The sequence below is a fragment of the Mirounga leonina genome, unplaced genomic scaffold (assembly GCF_011800145.1).
Source record: "Mirounga leonina isolate KUSES-001 unplaced genomic scaffold, KU_Mleo_1.0 Mir_151, whole genome shotgun sequence".
NCBI lineage: Eukaryota > Metazoa > Chordata > Mammalia > Carnivora > Phocidae > Mirounga > Mirounga leonina.
Window position 1 is genome coordinate 73,696,109 of NW_023270377.1, and position 10,878 is coordinate 73,706,986.

The following is a 10,878-nucleotide window of genomic DNA, read 5'->3' on the forward strand; positions in this document are numbered from 1 at the left end:
AGAAAGAAAGAAAGAAAGAAAGAAAGAAAGAAAGAAAGAAAGAAAGAAAGAAAAAGAGAAAGAAAGAGAAAGAAAAAGAAAGAAAGAAAAACTGATACCCAATCAGAACTTTGGCATATGATTATGGACAATTATTTAGACTTGTTTAATCTTATCTATTGGATAATCTGTTTCACACTTCTTTTTTCAAACCAGGGAAACCCTTTAAATGAAACCTGCATGGGACCCCATTTCTAAAACTAACATTTATCATTATAGGATGGTGTCATAGCATTTGTTATTAAATGATGTCAGAAATGATGTCACCTACTGTATATATTAACAAATTAGCAATGGCAACTATTATTCCATAAGACCATACAGTTCAAACAGTACAATAGCATGGTTTTTCAATTCTTTGCAGAGTAAATTCCACTAGGCATAAACTGAATTCTTCTCTGTAATAAAACTATAGCATATTATTAAAGTATGATTCATTGAAGTATGCTTCCTATGAAATAAAGTTTGTTCGTTATTCTCTTAGCGAAAATATTCCATTCTTCTGACTTTCTGTAGAATTGTTAGGATAAAGAAACTATAATACGTATGTGTATGTATTTTCAAATCTCTGAAATTATATTAAATACATAGCTATATAAGTAGATACAGGTATGTGCTACTGTTATAAGCATGAAAAAGTTGGTTTCTGTCATTTTTTGGAACAATGAATAATTTTTTACTCATGTCCTTTCAAGCTCCATTCAAAAATCTGTGTTGGTTATACAAATATGTATTTTAAAATATTAGCAACCTCTATATCTTACTTGAATCTGTTGGAATTATTAATTGATCCACCAAAGCTTCCTTATTCACCAAACATAGTTAACATTTAGGTCTTTTAACTGTAGTTTCTAGGTTGCTTGTAGATGCTTTATTCAATAATAAGGATTATATTGTGTTTAATCCTATGAAAAGATACTGTAATTAATTGGCAAATTGCTATGGCATTGGTAAGTATTTTAAACCTTAATTACTTCTTCCTTTTGCTTTCTGCTTCAGATCTTCAGTTAGGAAAGTCTGGCACACACACTTAAATAAAAAAGTGAAAGAGCATTTAGTCGAAGAACCAAAATGTTAATACCGAAGTTTCTTTATTTTACAGATATTCAAAGTCTAAATTGTCTGGTTCTTTCTAGAGTTCTAAATTAATGGCTAGGACAAAGAGAGGCTTAATTTGTGGGAAAGAAATCTCAGATGCAAAGAACTTACTTATTCTTTTAAGCTCTGAAGAAATGTAGTGCATTTATCAGCTTTGAGTGGATATCATTGTGTTTATAACAGAGTGGAGGCACCATGCAATTTTGCTCCTGAAATTGGTTTATATAGATGACTGGTTGCTGTGAAGTGTGTGTCAGAGTTCCATGCAGCTGTTACGAAGTAGTACAATTGTCATCGCTTCTTACATGGTTGTTGAGAAGAGCTTGAGAGCCCAGCTCAGTCAGCTGTTGAATAGATAACCCAACACAGTTAACGTGGCATACATTGTAAAGAATTACATGCCTGCTACAATGAGCTTTGGGTCTTTGGTCTAGATAATAATCCTGGTGGGTGTACCACGTGTAGTGGCTGTCTGATCACTCAGATATAACTGACGAAACATAAAGAAAAATGTCAGTCGACTGAAAGAAAAATGCCGCTGCAAGTTTGTTTAAGGTTCACATAAACGGCTATGTGTGTTTTTTAACCCCAAGTCTGCCAAGAACTTGACTGCCATGTTCAATGTCTCAGGCAGAAATGCAGGATCTGGAGAAGATGACCTATTTAAGGGCTGCATTTAAATATGTTGGTGTGCATGAGAGCCCTGTCTATCGCTTTTGGTTACAAAGATGAGCATTTCTGTTTCATAGGAAATGAAACCTTTTTGAAAAGCAACTTACATGTACAACGTATAAATAAAGCTATACTAGAAAAGATAATTATTGACAATTTTTGGTAATTTTAGCATTTCATTTTGTTTTCCAAAAACAATCAGAAAGGCAATGTGGATATTTTGAGTGATTATTAATTATAATGAAATTAAAAAGTGGAAGAAATACCACTGTTTGCCATTTAAGCATAGAGACAAACATTAGGATAATTAACATGTTAAAATAATGTTCTTGAAACCCAGAGGGGATGAAAACAACTGAAGTTACAGGATTTCCAACTTAATGCTTCTATTTTTTTCCATTCCCTAACTTGTGTTTCTGGACTCGGTTGCCGTAGCCCATATGGCATGTATCAAACATGGCTGGAATTAGGACTGCTTTCATTCCTATACTCATTGGGAGGATTTATGGATATAACATCTGCTTAAACTTGGAGGGTTTTTTTCATATCTGGTAATTTATATCTTCAAAACTCATCATTTTGTCTTTTTAACATCCATAAATATAACTGATTTATCAGCAGATAATTGCAAATAAAAAAATAAATAGAACGACGTCCTGATTTTCTTTAAATGACCCACATAATAGGGAATGGTTTTATAATGTAAGCTAATTTCAGGTTAGTATTATTTGGAACTAGATTTTATAAATATGTTTTTATAGTTTACCTTCAAACAGGACTTAGGCATACTTAAGTGTTAGTAGTATATTCTGAAAACAAGAAACTTCATCTAGTCATTTCCCCAAATCTCATATTCAAGCTGGAAAGAACTTTTTCTATCTTTCAGATCACCCTCTTACAAGAAGCATGAAACACATTCAAATTTGTATTACTGATTTTTATAATGATAGTAATAGATTCATATGAGAAATATTTTAAGCAATATACCACATACCATTCAAACTGTGTTTAACTTCTTTTTTTATAACTTACCTCTCTAGGGGTTGTCTTCTGTTGAGCACATTACTTAAATCTGTGTTTCTCAAAAAACTGTCTAGGTACTAAGTGTATAAGTCTCTTGATAAAAAATTGCAAAGTTTTAGGCTTAATAACCTGCATCATTCTTCAAGATCTTTCATATGCACATTAAAATCACAGGATTTTTTATATAATATCAAAGCATATAATGAACTTGTAAAGAATATTTGTAGATCCATTAAAATCCAGTTTTCTGTGATGATCATTTTTACAAAGTTATATTTTGTCATTGAGGCCACCCAAAAATGATCATCTCACACCCAATTAATTATGACTTTTAGTTATGACTTTTTCCCATATATTCACCTCTCAATAAATAAATTATTCAAATGCTATCTTTGTTTACTCCTGAAAGACCTTAAACTACGAGAGTACCTGAACAATAAACAAATGATATTATTCCCTGTCCTACTTTTTGTGGTGTGGATTTAAAATTTCCAAAATAAAAATGTTTAAACACATTGTATTAAAAAAAAAATGGAAATAAGGAAGATTTAACATGGCCACAATTGTTTTCCATTCCTCCCATCAAAAGTTAATCCATTTCCCAAGCCCTTAAATCTAAACTGGTCTTTGAAATACCTTTGATCAGGGAATGATCAGCTTTATGTGACTTTTGAGTATAAGCCTCTAAAAGTCTTAAAGTTTCCATACTTTTGCTCTTGGTACACCACTGCCACTTTAGATGAAACCTGGTCTATCCTGTTAGAGAGGCTATATGGTGAAGATCCTAGGCATTGTACCTGACAGACCAAGTTACCACTAGACTCATAAGTGAGGCCATCTTGGAATGTCCATCTCTGGTCAGACTTCCAGGTGGCTGCTTCCACCTGAGTAATACCAAGCAAGGGCAGAAAAGGGGATCCAGCCCAAACTATAGTCATGAATGATTATTATTTTTAAGCCACTAAGGTTTGGTGTGTTTTGTTATATGACAAGATAGCTAAAATAAATGATGATTATTCAGATGATTTCATTTTTGTTGGGTTTTTTTTAGATTAATTATTTATTTATTATAGAGAGAAAGAAAGAGAGAGAGAACAATTGAGTCTAGTGGGGGGAGAGGCAAAGAGGAGGGGAGAGAAAGAGGGAGAGAGAATCTCAAGCAGACTCCATGCCCAGTGTGGAGCCCCATGATGCAGTGTGCGATTCCATGACCCTGAGATCATGACATGAACCAAAACAAGGAGTTGGTTGCTTAATTGACTGAGCCACCCAGACACCCCAACTGACGATTTCTTTCTTTGAGAAATATTTTTGTATAAATGGCAACATTATAATAATAATAGCAATTTCAATCTCAAGATATTCCTTCTAGTTCAACAACTCTCATTCTCAATGCAAGAACTTAAGCACAGTGTATACTATTTGTGGTTGAAGAACCAGACTCACAAATATTTGTCTGTGTTATCAAATAAACCATCTGCGGGGCGCCTGGGTGGCTCAGTTGTTAAGCGTCTGCCTTCCGCTCAGGTCATGATCCCAGGGCCCTGGGATCCAGCCCCGCATCAGGCTCCCTGCTCCGCAGGAAGCCTTCTTCTCCCTCTCCCACTCCCCCTGCTTGTGTTCCCTCTCTTACTGTGTCTCTCTCTGTCAAATAAATGAGTAAACTCTTTAAAAAAAAAATCTTCAAATAAACAATCTGGATAATTAAAATTTCATTCATACTTGCAAAACACTTGTTTTTGTTTTGTCTAAATGAAAACAAATGTGTTTTCCCCCTATCTGAATTGATTAACTTTTTAATACATTGACTATGTTTGGTTACTTGGAGGAAGACAATTCATCCTCCTCTTGATATACTGGGATTGCTGACTCTCTCAACTTGATGATCGTTCCTACAGAAGGCATATTTCTTGGATATATTAGAGCTAGTCAGCACCACCCAGTAAGGAGAAGATGGCATGTTAAATATTTATTCTTATTTTAAAAATATATTAAAATGGCATGGTTTGGCTGACCCTGAAGCTAGTTAACAAATTGTGAAAATATGCCACTTGGTGGTAAATATACAGATTGACAGTGATTTTTATAGAGATATTTCATCGATTCAAGCCTGGTTGCATTTCTGAGCAGTAGGAGTAGGTTATAGTCTAAAAATGTAATACATTTCTGCCCTTCCTTTGAGACAGATATAATGGACATTTATGAGTTTGAGTTACCAGTTTCTTTTCCTCACCCATTACTTCTTTGAAAACTGAAACAGATGAATGGGAAGGTTTCTCTTTGAGAGTCATTGCCAAAATTTTATTTCAATGGGAAATGCCAGCAACATCCTGCCCGAGATCAACACATTCCTATGTGAGAGACCAAGCTCATATTTTGAAGCCCATAGCTTCATAGACATTTCCTGATGTAAACCCACTTCTCACAGAATAAGCAAGTAAGAAAGCAAATTTAGGAAACAGGCAAACAATAACAAAAACCAACAACAAATTATGTTGAAAACCTGTGGCTATCTTCAGACTGATTTTGAAAAGTAAATAAAATAGATTCTGGAAAAGTAGCCATTATAGAGAATTAGCCATTTTTCAGTAGCCCACATTTGTCTAAGATTATGATTGCAGCATGCATATCTTATCTGTGTTTATTGATGTAATTGGAGAATTTATAAACTATAAACCTTTAATACTTAGTAAATTCTGAAATACAAAACCTTCCATAGGACTTGTATGGTTAACATACAACATGTGTCAATTTTTAAGGGTGAAAACTAGAAGGTTTTTAGTTGCCAGGCCTAGCAGTACACAACTGCAGAAGTCATCTGTGTTTCAGAGAGTATGTGTTAAAAATTTAAAATTAGAGTAAGTCACAAGTTAGATATAGAAGATTATTACCTACCAGATCAATTTCCAAACACCAATTAATTTCAAGGCACTCATTCTTATTGGTGTGAGATTCAAAGCCTCTTCACTCTAAAAGAGAGCGTGTGCTGTGTTCCCAGAAGGAAGTCCAAGTTTAGTAGTACATTTAAGATCAAGCTTCTAGGAGTAGCTAGGAATTGTTTAAATATGAAACATTTACTCTGAGTTTTTTTTTTTTCTTTTTTAATATATGTGTATGTTGCCTATAACTTGGCTTCTCATACCCACACCCAGATTTGCTGAGACTAAGGTCTCTGCTCTAGGCAGGAAAAAAAAAAAAAGTTGTGAATGACATAATTATTTTGAGACAGTTAAACACTTACTTATTTATTTTAACTAAAATTTTATCCTTGGATACATTCATAGTAGATCCTATGACCATTTCTTAATTCACTCATTTACTAGCTCAACAAGTTTATTGAGCAACTACTCCATGAGAGATTCTCTTCTAAGCTGCGGAGACAGTAGCGAACAAAGAAGACTATGTCCCTGCAGTTATGTGTTGAAGTGGAGAAAATGGTCAATAATAGATACGTAAATAAGTAAGTATGGGCATATACACATACTCACACACAGGTAAAATCAGGCACTAATGAATAAAACAGTATAATAGAAAAAGAGTAAGTGAAAAGAAGTGTTATTTTAGATAGCATAGTCAGAGAATCTCTCAGAGGGTATGATATTTTACCACAGATCTGACCGAAATAAGGACATGAACCAGCAAATATGAGCAGAGGTGGCATTCCAGACAAAACTTGAAGGGAGAACCAGGTGCAAGTTTCCAGGAAGAAGGAGGAGAGCAAACAGATAAAGCCGATGTAACTGTACGTGTGTTGGATTTTCCTGGTTGCTTTCAAGCAAATTTCCATTTTTATTTTAATTCAACACGATGGAATTTTTATGCTTTATGTTCACTTCAGTGGGTCCTATTCTATGTAGTATTCTCCTCTCCATCACTACTACATCACTACATGTGTCTGTGGTTGTGAACTTCAAAATGAACACTGCACTGCCAATAGTCTGCCCTCTGTGAATAGGGACAGTTGCGCTGTTTCATCTAGATGAATATTTACTACTTTTCACAATGTGCTTTAGACATAGTCACCCATAATGGCCCTGAGATCTCATTCTGCCAATCTGCAGTTTTCTATCACAATATGTGCATTTTTGTCATTTGCCTTTAGATATTATTGTGGAAAATCCTTTGTTGATCTCTCTTTGATTATTTCTATTGACTTCTCCAACCCTGTTTTTAAAGGTTCTGGGTCCTTGTTCTGAAACCTGTTGTCATTGTCATACTCTTTATTTTGTCACATAAACTGTTGAAAATGTTAACTGCTGGATCCTAGAGCAGTGCTTGTTCTTCCCCAGGCCTGTAGCTGATCCAGTGAAATTTCTTCATTGACTTAGACTTGTATCCATTTCCTACACACTAAAGATCTTGCCCTTCAAAATGTGAGGAACAGACCTGCTGTGTCAATAGCACTGGAATCACTTGGGAGCTTAGACATGTATCATTTGGGACCCCACCTTAGACTTAATCTGATCTTCAGAGGATTCATATGCACATTCAAGTTTGAGAAACTCTGCACTAGATGACTTCACAGCAGAGTTCCTCCTAATTATAAAGTTCTTTAAAAATAATCTCAAAGTCGTCAGGTTGTGATTCTCAGAAGAGGAACAACATGGTAGAAGCCAACATCACATTGTATTATAATTACCATACCAAAATTGATTATTTTGTACATTCAAACTATCACCTTCTTACTTCTGGTACTACAAGATGTTCCAGCCTCATCTTGTAGATATATCCTGTGTAGTCTTAGTATCAGCCATTTCTCCAAAGAGCTCTGGTTCCTCTTATGTGGGGAATGGTATTAGAAACCAAGATTAGGGCAGTGGGTATGCTCATTACTATTGGGGTCTCACTGGTTCTAGACCCTTCAGGTGACAAAAACAGAAATTATTATGCATACTAACTCAGACACATATACACACACATGCACACAAATACACATTTCTATATGTAATCATATACTTCTAGATTAAACTAAGGATGAGTTCATACTGATGTCTCTAATTCTAATCCACTATCATGTAAATCAGTCAAACCTTTTCCCCTTCCTTGTCTGTACATACCCACTTCAAAAATGAGAAAGCTGGCTCCCACTACATGCTATCCATTTATTTGCTTATTCAATCCCAGTATACATATATGGAAATATCAGAATTGTTAATCTATAACTCTGTGGGAAACAATTTTATCAACTATAATACAGTGTTAATGTGCAATACTCCCCATTGTAAGTATTAGAAGTATTTTTTTTCACCACAGAATATCTGCAGAGATTTGTGGAACCCCTGAGCTACAGAGAACTTCATAGAATATTTAGCATTTCTTGTCCTCACCCACATGTGACATTAATGCCTTTCCATCAATAGAACAAATAACTCTACAGATCTCCTAAACAATCTCACCCTATTGACAACCACTGGCCTACTAGAAAGCCAATATTAATAAAATAAATAAAACCCCCTTTAAGAAAGCATAGGCAAATTTTGCACAATTTAGTTGCTATAAATGTGTACAGACAGAATGTTTATATTCTGGCAATGTTCCATACCTTACTCTTGGTGCAGTCTTCAGTGGTCCTAAGAACACCTAGACTTAAGAAACTGAGTCTGGTGGTTGGGTCTCCAACACATGAGACAATCTGACAAGGTATGAAAAATATATTTTAAAAATATTTAAATGTTTTCTTAGACATTTTTTTATCTTGTGGAATAAAGATAGCATAGTACTAAGAGGTTGTGAGGGTAAATTTGGGGGCTCAGTTAAAAAAGAGGTGCTTTACACTAAGCACTTAAGGAGAACTTCCTTCTTCCTTGTGGAAGGAAGTCCCATTCAGAGCCTTGTGTGGTTTTCAGGTAACTTTATTCAACTTCACAGCTAAAGTCCCTGTCCTAATAAGAACTGATAGAAGTGATTTTTAAAAGCAAATACGTAAGCACTGGAATTGAGAAAGTTTGAATTATACTCAAAATTAAGGAGTTTATAGTGACATATAAGGATAATGCTATTACTAGAGTACAATTTTTACAAATTAGTAAGTAAAATATGAATATCTGCTTTTTTTGGTCTCTTGCTAATCTTTCAGTAGGGCAATGTGTACAGTCATTTCAAAAGTCTTGGTGATTTTGTTTAGTGTATAGTTACTTACTTTATTTTTCCATTATATTAATTATTTCCATTCTTATTCATTGGGTAATCTCAGAAAAGTACATGGCTTCTACTATTACACCTGTGAACTACATATTCTCTAATACAAATTACAGATCTCATTCGCTTTCTCCAGAGCTATAGACCCAATGGCATATAAACCTGAGTATCCCAGCTTTCTCATCATGTTCAAATGAACAAATCAGCTTCTTCTTTTTTATTTATTTATTTATTTGTTTGTTTATTTATTTATTTATTTAATATTTTATTTATTTATCTGACAGAGAGAGACACAGCAAGAGAGGGAACACAAGCAGGGGGAGTGGGAGAGGGAGAAGCAGGGTTCCTGCCGAGCAGGGAGCCTGATGCGGGGCTTGATCCCAGGACACTGGGACCATGACCTGAGCTGAAGGCAGCCACTTAACTGACTGCAGCTTCTCCTTTTGAACCTCAGAACTTTATAAGATTCTTCTTCTAGAACTCAGCCTTCCATATTTTCTGCTTCAGAGACTTCAGATAAACAACCAAAAGTCATCCTTGATATTTTTATTTTCTTCACACTTTTTATTTAATAGATAATAATTCCAGTCAATTTTAGCTCTTAATATATTTCATATCTGTTTTCTCTTCTCTATATCTACCACTCTTGCTTTACTTTAATTTAAGCCTTCATCATTTATATATGGAGTATTGACATAGATGCTTGGCAAGTTCCCCTCACTCTAGTCTCACTTACTTTAAAATACAATTCATCTAATGATAATCTGATCTTTTAAAAATGAAAATCTGGCCTTTCGGCCAGAACCACCATCTTCCAGTAATTCGCCAAAATGACCAACACAAAGGGAAAGAGGAGAGGGACCCGCTATATGTTCTCTAGACCTTTTAGAAAACATGGAGTTGTTCCTTTGGCCACATACATGCGAATCTATAAGAAAGGTGATATTGTGGACATCAAGGGAATGGGCACTGTTCAAAAAGGAATGCCCCACAAATGTTACCATGGCAAAACTGGAAGAGTCTACAATGTTACTCAGCATGCTGTTGGCATTGTTGTAAACAAACAAGTTAAGGGCAAGATTCTTGCCAAGAGAATTAATGTACGCATTGAGCATATTAAACACTCAAAGAGCCGAGATAGCTTCCTGAAGCGTGTGAAGGAAAATGATCAGAAAAAGAAGGAAGCCAAAGAGAAAGGTACTTGGGTTCAACTGAAGTGCCAGCCTGCCCCACCCAGAGAAGCACACTTTATGAGAACTAATGGAAAGGAGCCCGAACTGCTGGAACCCATTCCCTATGAATTCATGGCATGATAAATGTAAAGAAAATAAAAGACCTCAAGACTGTAAAAAAAAAAAAAAAAAAGAAAAAAAGAAAAGAAAATCTGGGCATGTTTCTCTTATTCTTAACCTTTTTCGTTATTACCTCATAGTTAAGTGATGATCCAAAAATCTATGATTTGTTTGATTTCTGTAAATCTAGCCTCCACCTCCAACTACCTCCTGAATAAAGAAACTAATTCTCTGTCTCTCAATAAGCCATGTGGTAGAGTCATGGCTTTGGATATGCTATACATTGTGTTGATATACCTTACCCTTTCCTTGATCTGTTTGGTGATGATCTATTAATTTCTTTACTAACTAACCTAGAGATAGTTCATTATTCTCTGGTCATTATATCAGTAACCCATGGTCATAATAATGCTGTATAAAAAACAAACACAGTACCTCAGTGGCAGTGACAACAAAGTAAGGTGTTTAGATGGCTCTGCTGATCTTGGCTGGATTTACTTGTATGTCTGAATGTCGGCTGATAGCCAGCTGATGTAGGCAGGCCTCAGCTGGGAAGATTAGCACAATTTAGCTCTGCAGGTTTTGCTCATCCTGGATTAGCCTAGGCATGTTTTCA

At 35.1% G+C, this 10,878-nt stretch overlaps 1 protein-coding gene across 1 annotated transcript; it reads left to right on the forward strand.

Annotated features, from left to right (window-relative positions):
- Positions 1 to 9,763: 9,763 nt before the first annotated feature.
- On the forward strand, positions 9,764 to 10,353 carry LOC118012435 (60S ribosomal protein L21-like). The gene has a single exon (XM_035008006.1). The coding sequence runs from the start codon at positions 9,801 to 9,803 to the stop codon at positions 10,281 to 10,283; it is 483 nt and encodes a 160-aa protein (XP_034863897.1). The 5' UTR covers positions 9,764 to 9,800; the 3' UTR covers positions 10,284 to 10,353.
- Positions 10,354 to 10,878: the final 525 nt, after the last annotated feature.